At 39.0% G+C, this 17,576-nt stretch overlaps 2 protein-coding genes across 2 annotated transcripts in view; one reads left to right on the top strand and one right to left on the bottom strand.

The window, feature by feature from the left end:
- Positions 1–3,463: 3,463 nt before the first annotated feature.
- On the top strand, positions 3,464–13,135 carry LOC135470804 (annexin A5-like). Its single transcript, XM_064749846.1, has 9 exons — positions 3,464–3,484; positions 6,181–6,259; positions 6,623–6,717; positions 7,613–7,726; positions 8,039–8,129; positions 8,452–8,600; positions 9,111–9,291; positions 11,241–11,353; positions 12,573–13,135. The coding sequence occupies exons 1-9, from the start codon at positions 3,464–3,466 to the stop codon at positions 12,693–12,695; spliced, it is 966 nt and encodes a 321-aa protein (XP_064605916.1). The 3' UTR covers positions 12,696–13,135.
- Positions 13,136–13,221: 86 nt separating this feature from the next.
- LOC135471401 (inosine triphosphate pyrophosphatase-like) overlaps positions 13,222–17,576 on the bottom strand; it is a 5,182-nt gene continuing 827 nt past the window's right edge. The window contains exons 2-4 of the mRNA XM_064750628.1: positions 16,875–16,978; positions 14,705–14,897; positions 13,222–13,553 (exon numbers count right to left, since the gene is read on the bottom strand). Of these exons, the coding sequence (XP_064606698.1) occupies positions 13,264–13,553; positions 14,705–14,897; positions 16,875–16,961 (570 nt within the window). The 5' untranslated portion in view covers positions 16,962–16,978 and the 3' untranslated portion in view covers positions 13,222–13,263. The remainder of the gene's footprint in view (positions 13,554–14,704; positions 14,898–16,874; positions 16,979–17,576) is intronic.

Raw genomic sequence — 17,576 nt, 5'->3', positions numbered from 1 at the left:
AAAAGAACTCACCCAGTCTTTGTGGTGTGTATGACATCGTTATACCGACTGATAGTACGGTTGGTTTTGACAGTGAGTCCTCTGAACAAATTCAGACCAAACTTAGATGCAACAGCATAAATTCTGGAGCCACGGAAGACAGTCTGCCAAGTCGGAATAAGCTTAGAAGATGTGCTTGCAATCGTTGGTCATGTCGAGAAAGCTTGTCTAAGTCGTCTCTTCCGAAAGATTCTTCGTTTCAGAAACTGGATCTGCGAAGGACTCGACTCCCTGCAATTTCGACCGACACCAAACACACTTTGGGAACCCCTGTGTTGTTTACCCAAAGACAGATATCATTGTCAAAGGTATCTTTGCCAAAGAATTCTTCGAGAAGGGACCTGTTAGGGATACACTTAACACCCCAAGTTCCAGAGCTGGCAACGCACGGAGACTTGTCAGACAGAAACCGGACACAAATCATTCCGTAAGTTTATATCTACACATCTAGGCCAATACGCTTATAGGGCAATACACATATGGGACAATACACATATAGGGCAATACACATATAGGGCAATAAACAACTATGCACCATACCATATTTACAGTGGTGAAAAATTCACGGAAAATTTTATTGCCCATAATCATCAGTCTGGTATGGAGTTGATCGTATAAGGCGCTCCGGGGCGATCATTTGAAGTCAGTCTTATCTGCAATATTAATAATAGACATTTTCTACAAAACATTATAGAAAAATATTGGTGTGTGACCATCCTTGTTTTATACACATATAGCATTGTGTTGGACATCTTAGCATGATAGACATAGTTGAGTTGGAAAATGGCGTTAATAGTTGTGTTCAGAATGGATCTTGCTATAGTATTGATTTTGAGCACTCTTCTTCGATTGAGGAGTCCTATATAATTTTCAGACTTTGGATTTAAGTTGATCTGTATTCATTAAATTAAAATTAAAAACAAATTACAAAATAAATATTTGCAAAAGAAAGGAGGTAAATTTGAATATGAGATTGAATTGAAATGTCATACAGCTCGAAAGCATTGCTGTGAAAAATTCACTGCAAGGTGATACATACATACTTGTAAAATAATACATACTCCGATCAAATGTCTGACTGGAGATTGGATATTATTTTCGCTATTGGCATCTCTTTCATGACTACATTGTCTTGATGCTTCAACATAAATTTGGTAATAAAATATGAACCTGCGGATGGTCGTGGGTTTCCCCCGGGCTCTGCCCGGTTTCCTCCCACCATAATGCTGGCCGCCGTCGTATAAGTGAAATATTCTGAGTACGGCGTAAAACACCAGTCAAATAAATAAATAAATAAAATATGAATATAATATACAGGTATATATTTCAGGAAGAGGGTCTCCATGAGAAAGCCTCTTGATGTCAAGATACAGTCAGAGGAGAGTCTGTCACCAGGAGCAAACGACCGCTTTCTAGTGTCACTAGACCCAGACATTCGAACGTCTAGTTGTATGTTACACCCGAAGAACGACCAGCCAAGCAGAGACAAAACGTTGATGTATTCCACCAATCGCCACGGCTCAGTTTACACACAATATCAAAAGCGAAACAGAGTGGTAAAGAAACCAATATTCCAGGCTATTAGAAAATCATATTTTGAAAAGGAGAGTACGAGGGACAATTATCCACTTGTGAGAAGACTTCCGGTTCTTCCACGCGAGTTACACGCGGATGAATTTGTTGCCACGTGGTTAGTGCACGGATCAGCGCCATCCGGAGAGCCTCACTTTCCTGATATAACATCATAAGAACATTCTCATTTGCCCTGATCCAAGTTGAATTGACCATTATTCTCTTACAATACATGCATACGTTAACGGAGCCGTAAAATTGACATGGTGACAAAATATTTGGAAGAAAAAAAGATGACATGGTGAAAAAAAAAATTCGAATTATACTCTTTTGTTCTTTTAATACGTGTCCGCATAGTCCTAGTTATGCTCATCAAGGAAAGACGTACACGTGCATGTAGTTCTCAGCCACTGCGGCATAGCAGCTGAGAATCGCTTGTTTTTAAACAGAATTGACCTGTTCAGACGACGGTATCTTGTAAACTCCAATGTAATTTATCTCATTATCTCATTAGTGAGTGAGTGCTTGAGGTTTAACGTCGTACTCAACAATTTTTCAGTCATATGACGACGATATCTCATGGTAAGCCATAGTCAAAATATGTAGTTATTTGTGAGAAACGCACGTGTATGGTTGCCATAATGGCTGTTTAATGGCAAACGACCACTGATTGGTTAATAAAGTTGGGACCCCGGGGGGTAAAAATTATTTTCTACTCCAAAAAAATTTTTTTTCACCATGTGACTTTTACGTTTTTTTGTGTATTTTTTTTTTCTTCAAGAATTGTATTTTCACCTTGTCACTCTTACGGCTCCGTATACATTACCAGTTTGTTCACCAATCACAAAAGCGGGAATAAACGCAACTTACAGGCCCACGTTACTATAAATTCCTGATTCTGTCACTGTCCTACAACCCAATAGCTGCATTGAAATGAGCCCAGTGACCCAAAGACTGCTTTTATGTGGATTGTGTATTCTTCACTCAGTGTTGTAAGCAATGCAATCAGTCAATAAATCAACCATTCAACCAATAATACATCATTTTCATCGTTATCGTGAATAAACGTTTTTATTGCATTGATTGTGAGGAATTTTAGTAAAATTGCCCAATACGTCTACTTGTGAATATGGAGCTGTACATGTATAACAGTGCCAGATCGTGACGAGATTGTATAAAGTGCATGCGTGCATGTAGACACATTCATCTGTCAGGGATCGTGAAACCTGGACACTCAAGCGATTAGAGGGATATGAAAGGCCTACACACAGATCTGTTGTATTTGACCACAGCTTTGTGTGTATAGATCAGAGAATGCCCTCATTCTCTCACTTTATGCCTGATTTGTATGGCTGTCGAAGGTTTTAGTTGTAACCATTTATTGAAATAAACCCAACAATGGAGTAGCTGGGTATTTTGTGCAGTGAAGTGTACGATAGGTTGGACTGTTATGGCAAAGGATGACCGTGTATATATGTGTCTGTACAACAAGTGTCCAATCCATAAGGAGGAACAAAATCAAAGTATACATCTCAGTTAATGTTGAGGGTAAAAATTCTTTAACTATAGTGTCTAACCGTCTATTAGTTTAAGAGAATTTACTTAAGGAATTGGAAGAAGTCCGCATTGCTGAATGTGGAATGGGGCAAGTTATTGCCCAAGTCCATTCTGTGTTAATAAAGCTGTACATGTTGCTGTTCTACGGTGCGTCTGAAGTGACCTGTTACACATCATATAACATTTAGACCAACACGTGACATTTGTGCTGTTAACGCAAGGTCCTTTGTTAACAACATACGTGACAAGACGTCCAAAAGCGAATTGCAGTACAGCTAGAGAGCGTAAGAACATCATGGCAGCTGCATATTTTGAGGTACGTCTGTAGAAATATGCGTCTCTCATAGCATTAACTAGTTGAAATTGATGTACAAGTACATGTAAGCCGATGTAAAGATTAAAAAAAAAATATGAGTGTGAGAAATCTAATCATGTACATGTATGTACAAAAGAATTACGCCCGTTAAATTTCGGCTGCGGGTAAATTTCTCATGCATGCATGAATATACAAGTTATATGCAGATGACTACTGCTACTTGTGAATGATGGTCGTATGTGTGACGATTTTTTTAAAAACTATATATGATACTCCAAAATACAAATAAACAAGCAATTAATTCGGCTCGAGTACTAATGTATATGAATGACGTGTCAATACCAAATTCAGTGTGGATGTCCTTCACATGCTCACTCATTGACTGATTGATTGATTAATTTATTGACTGAACGTATAAGGCTGTGCGGATGACCGCTTATTGTCAACATGGACGCAAAGCCATTTACGAAGCCTCGGTGCAGTAGAGATCTTTTTGTATCCGGACATTATATACTGTTCTCTAACTAATTTAAGTCCAGACTGAATATATAGACTTTGTTTGCAATAAATTCATATTCTAAATGATATCTGACTGAATGGCAATGTCTAATTCCTATATATATGTCGGTTCAGATGAAGTCCAACTTATACATGCATATGTCTATTAAATAACACGCTCTTATTCAAATTTTCTTCATAAATAATTCAGGCATTGTGCATGTGAAAGTTCGTTGCAAATAACTGAATCACCTCATGATAGAATAGTTGCGTGTTTATGGTTCTTTAATTGGTTCTCATTTGCATACATTTATCATGCATGATTTCCGTATTTCAGGCCATGTTCTGGCCTGTATATATTGTATTAATTAGAAATTATACTCTCGTTGATTAATACTTGTCCCCTAATTGCATGTAGCAAGAAATCCAGTTCATGATTAATCAACTTAAAGGCTATGTATAATAGGCGTGCTGAAATCGTATATTTCCGGCAATAAACTGCGCGTCTCAAATGATGATAGGGACCGTTTCCACACCAGGTTAACTTCATTTATGATTCGAAATGTGGTTTCAACATTTATTTTCGGACCATTGAAGTTAAAATTGGTAGGCCTACTGGTAACATCTGAAAACTAGAATGTGGTAAATATATGTTTAAAGACAAATTAATGGAAATTTTGACTTCTGGGGCTATATATAAGGTCCGTATTATATTAAGATTTTAATTTTTTATTTAAGTCAAGCCGGGGAATGGTATATCGGGGAAGAGTTCGAATCTTTGTGACACTTTTTTTCTTTGGAAACATACCTTTGTGTGAGTAAAGATAAAGGCCGTCTTGCATTAAATAAGTGTTATCATGAATTAGAATGGATACGCTATGGTATTACGTAACATTTGGCTGCTATAGCGGCATCAAACGTGAATCCTGGTGGAGAGCACATGCGGTTCACTAGTTTAACATTAAAGATTAACATTAAAGTATAAGGCTGAAAGTTAAATTTGTTATATATTTATTTAGTTGATTTGTGCATAACTGCGGGATCAATAATTTTTTAGAAATTTACATTTGTAGAGCAGTGATATTCACGACTCTACAGTGTCTAATGCCAAAAAAAAACATATCACAGTGTGACCGGAGTCGGCTACAAGTTTTCGATTTTATGACCTATACATCCCTTCAGTGCATATTTGGAGTTTTATAAACGGTAGGCTTGCCATATGGCAGGAAAGGACGAGCCAAACAGAACTGAAAAAAGAAGTAGCAGTACTTCAGTGTAAGCAGCTGTCACTCAAGGCCATAGTCAGTTTCGCTACTAGAGGTCCACAGATTCTTGCACTGGGGCCGTACAATACCAGACCCTTTGGCCACTTGTTAATTTACTTCAATTATAGGAATTTATTCTAACTGTTCATGTATAAATGCTTAAAAAGTATCAACTTACGTGCCCTCTAGCACCATGAGTAAAACGCATTAGATATAAAATGCAGCGATATTACATTGCATTTTATTAGACTTCACTGGTCTAGAATGAACCCGCGCATGCGTGGAGTTACTCTCTGAAAACAATCGTGTACAAATTTGTACATCCTCAATGACATGTGTATCAGCGGGGCATACACATATACACAAGTCACTGTACATGTGTTACATAAATTACACAGTTTGTATACTGGTACACAAAATAACATGGACGCGCATTTTTGCCACGTGCAACAGCACCAGAGAGAATTACGCCGAATCAATCTGATATAAGCAAACGAATCCCTGAAAATTAGCCCTTCTTTTCTGAATATAGAACAGAAGCCAAAAAAAAACCCATGAAAGTTCACAAGCTTCCAAAATCATCAAAACACACAAAAATAGTCACCGCGGCCGCGACGATGCAGGAACCTGTGCCCGATTTATCAAGCAATTTAAGACTAAGGTCATAAATTGCGAGTCCATAAAAAGCCAAAGTGATAACAGGAAAGAACTCAAATTGTGGTTAGTACATTGCTCTGTAGCAAAGAATCAGTGTTCACATTTTCAACTTTCCAGAGCAAAGCATTTTATTTGTAGCGGTGTTTGAATTTTTCACTTAAATCTTGTGACGTTTGATAAATACGAACCCAGGGCTCTTTAGGCTTCTCACCTCTTTTGCCCACTTTTTGTGTGACCAGTTATAACATGATGTTGACACGTCAATTTTCATGCCAGGGCACCGTTCTCCCCGCTGGCGACACACTGGACGTTGAGAAGGCAGCGGAAAGGCTGCGGAAAGCCATGAAAGGTCTAGGTAAGGTTTTTTATCATATATTATGCCAATTTTACGCCCATCTACATGGATAATATTTCATAATAGCACATTCTAAACTATGCGTACCGGTACCTAGCAATCATTATCAAGGTTTAAGCCGAAATTTTTCACAAAAAGCCCACCACAATCCTGTCAATATTCATGCTTCATCAAAACATTTTATTTCTTGAATGCACGGCATGTTTGCAAGTAACCAAATAAATTTTAACATAAATATAAACTGGTTATGCCCATTCTTATTAAGGAAATTAGTGACAAGTAGGCCGAAAACACAAATTCACCTGTGCGTCGACGCTTCTCTATTTGCCTCCTCTGATTGTCGATGACATTTTGTTTTTCAAGGTACGGATGAGAATGTCATCATCGATGTTCTGTCCAATCATTGTAATTCAGAGAGGCAGATGATCAAGTCCATGTACAAAACCATGTACGGCAGGGTAGGTGTGCAAGTGTGCGAACCCGCAAACTCTATAGATTCGCACTTTGTCATCATGACGTCATTTATGGCTACAACGCAATTTATGATCACGACACAGTTTATGGTCACCACGCAGTATGTGACGGCAGGGTAGGTGCGTTGTCACCTTCTTTTCTGAATATAGAACAGAAGAAAAAAAAAGCGATGAAAGTTCACAAGCTTCCAAAATCATCAAAATAAACAAAAAAAGTCACCGCGGCACCTGAACCTCACCTTGAACCTGACCACAGCTTGAAAACACAGTTTATGATGACAACGCAATTTATGATCACGACACAGTTTATGATGACAACGCAATATGTGACCACCATGAGCACAGTTAATGATGACAACGCAATTTATGATCACGACACTGTTTATGATGACAACGCAGTATGTGACCACGATGAACACAGTTTATGATGACAACGCAGTTGATGATGACAACGTATACTTCACCGTCACAACACAATTATCGTCGTTATACGACTGAAAAATTGTAAAGTACGACATTAAACCCCAAGCACTCACTCACTCACAACACAATTATCACACCGCAATTTTAAGTCCTATATAGATTAAGTTTTGTCGTCATCATCGACATTTCAAACTGAGTTAAGAATAGAAATATTTTCATACCTTCATAAAGGTTTCATTTTGTAACAATTATGACTCCATGATTTCATTCTTGCTTCTATATATACATTCACCCATATATTACTCACCTCCCAATCTCTCTATTTTTTTCTTCTTATATTTGTTTGCTGTCTGATTCTACATGAGCTGTTTAGATGTAAATACTATCTTGGTGTAATGAAGGCCGTATACGTGAATGGCAGGGAATGACTACTGACTGATTTTGTTTTACATTTCAGGTTATTATTCATGATCTTCAGGACGAGTTAAGCGGCCATTTTGAGACGCTCTGTTTGTACTTCTTGATGCCGAGTCGTAATTTTGATGCACACTGCCTTTACCTAGCAATGAAGGTATGGATGAGAACACAGTGAGTCAAGTGACAGGTATTCATGATGTATAGGTCGATATAGTACAGAGAAGTGTATTTCATTGGATATACAAGTCAGTTAAGTGTGTAGTTCGGTTTGAAATTCGGTTTATATATAACCCCCTACGATTCTAAAATCACACTGATGCGGACTGTCAATAAATTAACAAATAATAAAAGTAAGGACCTATAAATAGAGCTTCTACGCGAAGGCAAGGAGTTGAAATGTTAAACTGTAGCTCAAAAGCGTAATCCGGACGTGCTTGTGAACTTCGTAAGTTTCCATTGTTTACAGAGCCTGGGGACAAAGGAATCCACACTAATCGAAATTCTTGTCAGTCGGACTCCATCTCAACTTGAAGAAATCAGAGAAAACTACAGAAAGAGTATGTTAAAATAACACAGAATCCTAGATGCTGCTGGTTCGGGCTCTCTGGCAAATATTTAGTTCTTACCTTCTTATCTTTAAAACTTAATATAAAGGCATGGAATTTACGGTCTTGGAAATATCTTATTATTTTGAATGTTGTTTGTTAAATGTGTTTGGAAACAGATACCCTGTATACAAATAACGTAATCAATAGGCCAATAGCAATTAAAATTCTTTGAGAGTGTGAAAATTCCATGCGCAATTAGCGGCATATTTACAGCTGTGATACGTTTAACTTGCCAATCCTAATTATTTAACGCATTTGTTATTACTCACAGACTACGGCCATGAGCTGGAGGCAGCAATAAAAGGGGAAACTAGTGGTGACCTTGAACGTGTACTCGTTTCTCTACTTCAAGGTCAGCGAAGCCAAGAACCAGAAATTGACGTGGAATTGGTAAAGAAAGATGCTGAAGACCTATATAATGTAAGCATGTTTATTGCCTGGAAAATCATCGGACCACAGGCTTCAGTTTTCATTATTAATTTTTGTTTATTAGATGTTGCAAACATAGGCCTATAAATTCAGCAGAAAGACATAATTATGTCCAACCACTGAAACTCAGAATACTGCTTCATAAACAAGAAATGGCATGTTCATTGAACGCAGTACTAAATATTTCTCACCCCCATGAAGTCTCATGTAGTCACATGCTCAGTCTTACGTACATTTGTCAAAGAGTACATTTTCTTCCATAATAGGCTATAAACTGTGATAAAAACTAAAAAAGATCTCCCTACAGAACCTAAATAATTGTCCAACTTATCATTTCAATAAGCAAAATAAGTAAATACATGCATGCACAAAAATATTTAATCAGTACGATTGTAATGTCTTGGCGTTTGCTTTTTGTAGGATAATTGACTTCCAAACCTTTTTGAAATCTTTTGCACGAACGTTTGTATTCTTACAGAAGGCATATTTCTTTCCTCACAGGCAGGAGAGGGTAACCGAATGGGTACCGATGAAACAGTCTTCAATAAAATTCTTGTTAACCGAAGTATGGGTCATCTCAGGAGAACATTCGAGGAGTATCGGAAACTGGATGACCAAGACATAGAGGGCGCTGTGGCGGCCGAAACTAGCGGAAACTTGAAGAGGGCTTTTTTGGCAATAGGTATGTGTGTGAGCGCTTGCACTGGTGTGTTTGTCTGACTACATTAAGATCAATTTCTTCAAATTCTGTATGTAATTTAGGGGGTTGAAATGACAAATTTTTAAGCCCATCTCCATGGATATTCCTAAAACTTGTTTATTAGATATAGTCTCCCCAGGCTAACATGCTTTAGGCCATTCCAATCATTCGTTGGATTTCCAGGATAGTCCTGTTCTAATACCAGAGCAAGCTTGCATGCTGTGGATGATAAATCATTGTCTCAAACACTCTCATAAATGAAGTCTAGGTCTGTCTTTGCAAACAAGTTTATGTATTATCTATAAAATTGGACTGACCCCCAATGGCATGCTTAAGAATGGTTCACTTATACGACGGTAATCAATTTTATTAATGGAGGCAACTTTGCATAACCTATAAAACTCACCGCTCTCGCCAGGGACCTGAAAAGTCTTCTCACTAAAGCTCATAGAAAGAACTGCGAGATCTGGGCTCGAACCCGCGGCCTGAGTGGTCGATAGGCATTTTCCGTGTAGGCCACGCAATGAATTCACTTGCAATGGAGACCCTTTCCCGCCTAAAGTAATTCTGGCCTAAGCCGTATATTGATCATTCCTGTCTTTGCCATGACATGTTGTGGGCAAACTGCTTACGTCTTGTTCATCCGATGAAAGAGAATAGCCCCCGACCTGCGCGCTGTCCTCCCACCATAATGCTGGCCACCGTCGTTAAAGTGAAATATTCTTGAGTGTAGCGTAAAACACCGATTAAATAAAATAAATAAATCAAGGGTACAGATGGGAAAGTGTACCCTATGGCGTTCATCCAACATATCTGCTATTAATTACACATATGCTGAAGGGGCTTGAGTGGGCTAAAGCTCTTATTAGATTTTTTCGCATTTGGAAGCTGAGGTGGATTGCCAGGGGAGTGATTAGCGTGTTAGTGCAGCACATTTGACAATCAGGAGCTTGAGTTTTTTCTTTCAAGGGCATAACGGGACATATAACAATACAAATGCCATGCATAATGATCATTCAGTGATTAAGCCCAATAGTATTTAAAGAGCAAGTGGAATTGTTGATTTCAGCCACATGAGGAGTGAGACGAAACATGCAGATAAACAATAAACAGACATTGTGTCTAAGTGTGGGACAATTAAAATTAGCGCCTGGGATTTATCAGGCATTGTGAACAATGAGTAACAGCTTCATGAATAAAGTAAAGTTGTTGAGAAGTGAGACGAAACATACAACAGATTAACAATAAACAAATAATGGGCTTGAACAGGTGTGAGGCACATGGCTAGCGACAGCGTCTGTCTGCTCAAATCTAATCACTGTAATAGGTGTCTGGGATTTTACGCTCATGAGGTATTCCCGCTGATGTTATGAACGAAGATTGATCTTCGAATTTCTCTGCCCTCCATTTGCTTGCTAGTGGTGATGATGGTTAAGTTTGTTCTTAATAATGGGTTTACACTTGACCAGTCTATTGTATGGCAGGGATTTAACATGATTCGAGATGGCAGATTTTCGCTTTATATATTTACTTCATGGAATTTACGGCCGTACTCGAGAATATTTCACTTATAGGCGAAAGTGGCCAGTATTATACATGGTGAGAGGTAATCGAGCAGAGCTCGGGGGAAACCCATGACCATCCACAGAATGGGATGCATATCTGCCGATGTTCGACCAGCATGAGTCGGACTTAAGCTCACAGCGATAGCATTGGTGAGGAGAGGCCACTGGGTTATCGTGCTGCTGTGCACGGTAACCACTAGACAGCGGTCGCCTCCGGTATATTTTCAAAACTTGAAATTTTATGCTACATGTACATAAATATGTTAATATCTATACCAAAGCTCACAGAATAACTAGAAGATGTCATCTATACACATGTGCTCTCATTACATTTCATTAGGCACATGCTTGTGTTGTGATTTACAGTTCGATTTGTGAGGAGCCCTCTGGAATACTTTGCCGAATGTTTCCACGAGTCTTTTAAAGGATCTGGGACGGATGACGAGCGACTTATGCAACTTGTTGTCAGCCACTCGGAGGTGAGTCGCAGTGTATCTTCCGGTCTCCAATTCGACAGGTGCTGTACAGTTCGTTCCACTGCTTAGGGTGTCACGTCAAACCTAACTTTCATATTCAACCATATCCTAACAACGTCTGCCTGTGGATACCTATCTCTACGACACCAATATTCAGGGTGCTGGATCATCCGAATGCCATGTCTGTGGAACCAGACATGTCAAACCCCGAATCCAGTCACAGTCAGTCCCAAAGTTACACTGCTGTTTTCACACAGAATTCTGTTTAAGCAATGATGTTCCAAAACCATTTGGGGCTACTCTTGACAACCAAATTTGCCCAAAATCTCAAATCAGAGCAATCGGTCTAAGTCACAGCATATTAATACCGTGCCTATCAAGCCACTACCTTCGTACAGAGTACTAGAAGAGAATTTGCTAAGGTTACCAATTTTGATGTTGCCACTCATGACTTTGGATTGCACCGGAGTACTTCGCTCACTGGACAACTTGCCAACTCTTCAATCCAAACATAATCACCCTGATTGGCTGCTGTACGAAATCGAAAAAAACAATTTGACATAAACCTGAAGTTTAGTTTCTGTAGAGAAAGGCTGATTTTGTTCCTGCCAGTTTATGAAATGACAAAAAAGAATGAGATCATCTAACATGTACTTTACATGAATGTACCGCTCATCCCACCATCCTGGCTTTGATTGAATAAACGTTAAAGAATGAAATCGAATAATGAGATCTCTTCAGCAACTGACCGTTCATCATTGATCAGTATATCTTTCTTTATAGAAAGATTCAGTAAAGTTGTCATTCTGAATAAAACCTTTAACGTTGCTCTCCATAGGAGCAATTTCAACCTTTAACGTTGCTCTCCATAGGAGCAATTTCAACCTTTAATGTTGCTCTCCATAGGAGCAATTTCATAAAGTGCCATCAGTGTTGTTCACATTTGTTTCAATCAGCTCGACAGGTCATAGACTTCATCTTAAACATACATTCAAAAATATTACACATGTGTGAAGCTAATTTTGTTATGCGAAAAGTGAGCAGAACAAGAGTAAAAATCTTTCGAGAAAGGTTCTGAATGATACTTACACATAACCTAAGGTCAGGTGAAAACCCCAGACTCTCCTGTGAAGAAATCTGTTTAAAAACTGGTACTCATGTATACATATATTTTTCTCCCAAAACCAGGTATGGCCTAATTCTGTTATGCTTTTTATTTCAGGTGGACATGAAAGACATCAAAAGAGTGTATGCTGAAAAATACAGCCAGACTTTGTACTCAGCCATTAAAGGGGAGACAAGTGGAGATTACAGGAAGTTGCTCCTGAGCACTGTGGGAGAATGATGTCCAAGTTTTGAGCCAAAATCAGTAAAAACAAGCCAACTAAGTTGAACATCTGTAACAGCTTTTAAATTATCACATCTACAGGAATGTCCTTGTTATGGGTGGACATTCTGACCAGTAGACCATCCAGGAATTTCCTTGTTGGTCTACTGCTAGAAATATACAGCAGCCTATCGTTTCAACATACAGTTATTGCTTTAAAACCTCATGTCACACATTGGACACAGGAAGCATATGCGTATCACATCACTTGCTGAATCACTTCACTTGTCAGGTTCCTTCACCGAGCAACCATGGCTATCTGTCTTTCTATCACATTATCATACAAGCAATCAAGTAAAATTACTGTGAACACACTGGCAGCCTTTGAAAGCACCACAAACTTGTTCAAAAATTACCATTGTTTTGCCTCTGACAACTCTTGGCTGACAATGACTCTAGTTGAAAGAAATAAAGAGTAGACCTTTGATAGAATATATACATGTTTTTCTTTTCTTCTTTTTATTATAAGATGACATGAACTACATAAATGCAAGTTTCTATGTTACAAGGTGAAATGATAAAGAAATTATTGCCAAGAAGTCTTTAAGAAATGTTCCTGAAGAGCTTTAAGAGCTTTCCCTCTATGAGAAATACCATTCTTGGTTTCCTTCGGCATTTCTGCATAGGTCTGATCAAAGTTGTTTGGCTGGAAACAAGGATCCCATCCAAACTTGGCTGGACCTCTGGGGTCAACAATGGTTCCGTCCGTCTTCCCTCTAAACAGAAGCACTTCCTGTCCTGGACCCTCGCACACCGCAAATGTGCACAGGGCATATCCGGACTTGTCCTCAAAACCATGCAGCATTCGGTGAAGACCTGAAATGTGCATACATTTATGCTTCAGGACCCGGGGCACTACAGGTTCACCCATCTTCTGTCAGTCTGTCTGTCAGGAAAGTTTCTCAGAATTTTTTCAAAATGGTTCAACATACTAAACTTGGTACATGGCTTCACAATCTATTATTCTGATATAGCTATAATTTCAACAGCTCATACTGAAAGGGACTTCCAGAATGCTTATTCAATTAATTTTTGCAATTGTATCCTTTGTTTTACTGGAACAGAGCCTTCATTCTGAATTAGTTCCGTATGATGTAAGATTTATTACATAGTGCTGCTTCACTGGATCACCATGCTTGAAGACACCCGATATGACGCCCAAACCCAATTCCACAAAACTAGCACAGGGCCCATCAGTTATAGCCTATCCCTCTTATGCTAAGCTTCAAGCGAAGTAGTACTAAGATTACAAAAGTCCTTGATATGATTTGACTATGGATTAATGATGGCCGGAGATGAAACTCGAGTAACAAGAGATGGCCTTACTTCTAATACACAATGGGCCATCATTTATTTCTGAGGCAGCTTGCACTCTGAGGCAGTCCTAAGCTTAAGTTGATTGTAAATGATTAAGATCGTGATCATAGCCCTAACTTACAATCGACACCCACTTGCAAGAAAGGATTGATAGTTATGACAGTTTAACTTACAATCGGGTCAACCTTGTTCTAAATGTTTACATTTGTCTTGAAATTAACCTGAAGTACATATACTTGCCTAAAAAAGATTGTTAGGAATTTTTGAGATATGCAATTTAATTGTCTCAAAAAGATGCTTTTTTTTTCACATTACTGTTGTTAGCTGCTGAATCATTTAATGTCTGATGTAGAACATTACTGAAAATGGTACATTTTCTAGTTATAAGGACGACCATTATGTGAATGATTATGGCTTTACACCACATGGGCAATATTTCAGCCATATCGTAGCGGGCAACCATTATGTGTAAGTCAAGTGTGTTGTACAATCGTGAGTGTAACTCTGATAGTTATAACCAGCTTACAAATCCTTTTTGCAAGCGGTGTAACTGACAATCAGTCGTAAACTCAACTGTAGAGTTTACATTCAACTGTAACTACGATCTCCTTGTGCAAGCAGGACCTGTTCAACAAAGAAACTCTACGTACCTGAAGGGCCTATTTTTTCGAGGAACCACTTAATATAGGGGCCGGGCATCCCTCCCAGGGCATTAAAACACAGGCTCGTGTCTTCCACCATGACAGGGCCTTGCAGCCTCTCTGCAGCTGTCCGACATTTCTCATGCGAGACTGTGTCAGGATCACCTTGATATTCCGGCAAATCTAGGTCGACATTAACCACCTACAAAAACGGTGGAATTATTTGTCAGATTTATTTGCTTGGTGGGTTTACGCCGCACTCAAGAATATTTCACTTATACCACGTCAGCAAGCATGACGTTGAGAAAACTGTGGTGAATGGATGTACCCCATTTCTTAAAAAACTTGGGACACCTGGTATGCGCATTTTAGCCAATACATGTGTAATTCTAGCAGGAATATGGAGTTTCTTTTTTCTCACATGGTTAAACCATCTAATGAACAACATACTCATATCTTTACTTTTAAAAAAGGCTGGTAAAGAAATTTAATATTCTTCTTTTCAACACTACAAATACCTGTCCCAAATTTTAGAAGAATTAGGGTAAATATAAACCAAGATACTATCTAACAGTTCAGACTGGTACTATGCCTCACAATAAGTGCTACTTAAGTTCCAAGATAACCCTGGTGGAAATATTAAAATGATATAAAGGATACCCTATGAAACGGAGTTACCAGTAACACCATGGTTCAAAAGAAATGAGTGAGTGAGTGCTTGGGGTTTAACGTCGTACTCAACAATTTTTCAGTCATATGACGACGAAAGAATCCTTAGGGTGTTCGTAATGTGCCTCCTTGTCGCAGGACGGATTTCCAGCGCTCTTTTATCTAGTGCTGCTTCACTGAGACGACTTACCAAAGGCAAGTAAGCCGCCCCGCCTGAGCCATTATACTGATACGGGTCAACCAGTCGCTGTACTATTCCCTTCATGCTGAACGCCAAGCGAGGAAGTTACAACTTTCTCTTTTAAAGTCTTAGGTGTGACTCGATCCAGGATTGATCCTGGATCTACCGCTCCCGAAGCGGACGTTCTACCAACTGTGCTATCCGAGCCAGTTTGGTTCAAAAGGATAAACAAAGACTACCACTATTTAACCCTTATAAGCAAAGAGTCCTGCAATACAAAATTCAGCAGTTACCATAAAATTCTCCTGATGTGATGTGATAAAACTCCTTATGCGATGACGAATCTGACACATAGGATCGTGAGTAAGGCAGTTATGCATGTCATGGGCATTTTAAAAAGTTATTTATTTATCGATTCAATTTCTTGTTTTATGCCGTATGCAAGCAAGAGTATGTCACTCATATGACAACTGTCAGCATTTTGGTGGGAGGAAACTGAGCAGAGCGCGTTGAAAACCGTGGGAAAGACCATCTGCACGTTGCTGGAAGACCTACATTTTTTCTGACACGTCATAACCTCAAGTGAGTTGCTTTAAAGCAGCTGATGGTGAAAGCTCGCCAACTGCAATGGTATAGGCTTGGAAAATGTGACTAGTTTTGATGTACAAGTGTGATGGACCCTTTTGGTTTGTCTAATTTGAAATTATTTATTTATTTGATTGGTGTTTTACGCCGTACTCAAGAATATCTCACTTATACGACGGCGGCAAGCATTATGGTGGGAAGAAACCCTTGACCATCCGCAGGTTGCTGAAGGGCCTTCCCACATACGGCCGGAGAGGACGCCAGCCTGAGCTGGACTTGAACTCACAGCTACCGCATTGGTGTGAAGCTCCTGAGTCACTAAGCTGCCCTAGCGCGCTAACCAACTGAGCCACGGAGGCCCCGCCATTGATTTACACTGAACCAGTTTCTGTGCACATGTGAACAGCAGCAAATATTCCTTACCATGAATCCAACACATTTGGGGCTGTTTCTCTCCGTAATGCTTGAATCAAAGCTACTCTATTCCGCAACTAGACAGTGAGATACTTTAACATTCAATCATGGAGGAAAATGGCTGACAACATGTGAGCTGCAACCAGTTCAACAGTGATAAGTCTTAAATATAAAGGGCATTTATGGCTTTATACATTAAGCTACCTTCACAAAAATCTGGCTGAGAAAGTACAATGTGTATATCTGTAACAGCTGCATAGTCAAAGGATAGGTGATCAAAATAGTCAATATACAGCAAATAAAACTTTGTTTTTGAATGAACGCTCTCACCTTTCTGGGAAAGTTCTGCCCTAATATTTGGACAACTTCCTCTAGCTTCTTGACATTACCAGTGACAAATGATAATGGTTTGGCCATGTTGTTTTCCCTTGAATCTGCGAAAACCAAACACAAATATGTATCACACATTTTTTAATACATGTACAGTAAGAACTGTGTGTGTGTTTTCTTGAGGCTTGCCTTAGTAACTTGAAGAACTGTCCTTATACTAGCAGTAACTACTGGGTTTTTCCATTTAATAGCTCAGTTGGTAGAGCACTGGGTTCTGGCTGTGGAAATCGAAGTTCACATGCTGATGTGACCCACATGGGGGTATCCTTCATATATACCGTGTGTCTGACTGGAGTAGGTTAATTGTGTAGCTGTTCTTGTGATCAAACTGGAAAATTTCGACTTCTGTACCTCTTATTTTTAGTAGCGAGGAAGTGATGGGGTTTTGCAATTTGTTAATTGTTAAATTATTAATTTAAACTTTTTATTTATATCCTCTCTCGTTAAAACTCTCAAAGTCAGCAAGGGTTATAAATGCAGCAGTTATGAAGACTAGGATTGTACTTTTGTTCGTCAATGACGAATGAGCCCCTTCTCGGACCTTCATTGTGAAAAGCTGGTTCTTCAATGAACTGCTGTCAATCTACCACATGACAGCAACCTCAACTATAAAATTCCAATGAATACTTTTATAGTTTAGTA

This window comes from Liolophura sinensis, chromosome 7 (assembly GCF_032854445.1).
Source record: "Liolophura sinensis isolate JHLJ2023 chromosome 7, CUHK_Ljap_v2, whole genome shotgun sequence".
NCBI classification, from domain to species: domain Eukaryota; kingdom Metazoa; phylum Mollusca; class Polyplacophora; order Chitonida; family Chitonidae; genus Liolophura; species Liolophura sinensis.
Note: the sequence above shows the minus strand (reverse complement) of the source record. Positions and strands in the feature narration are given on the sequence as shown.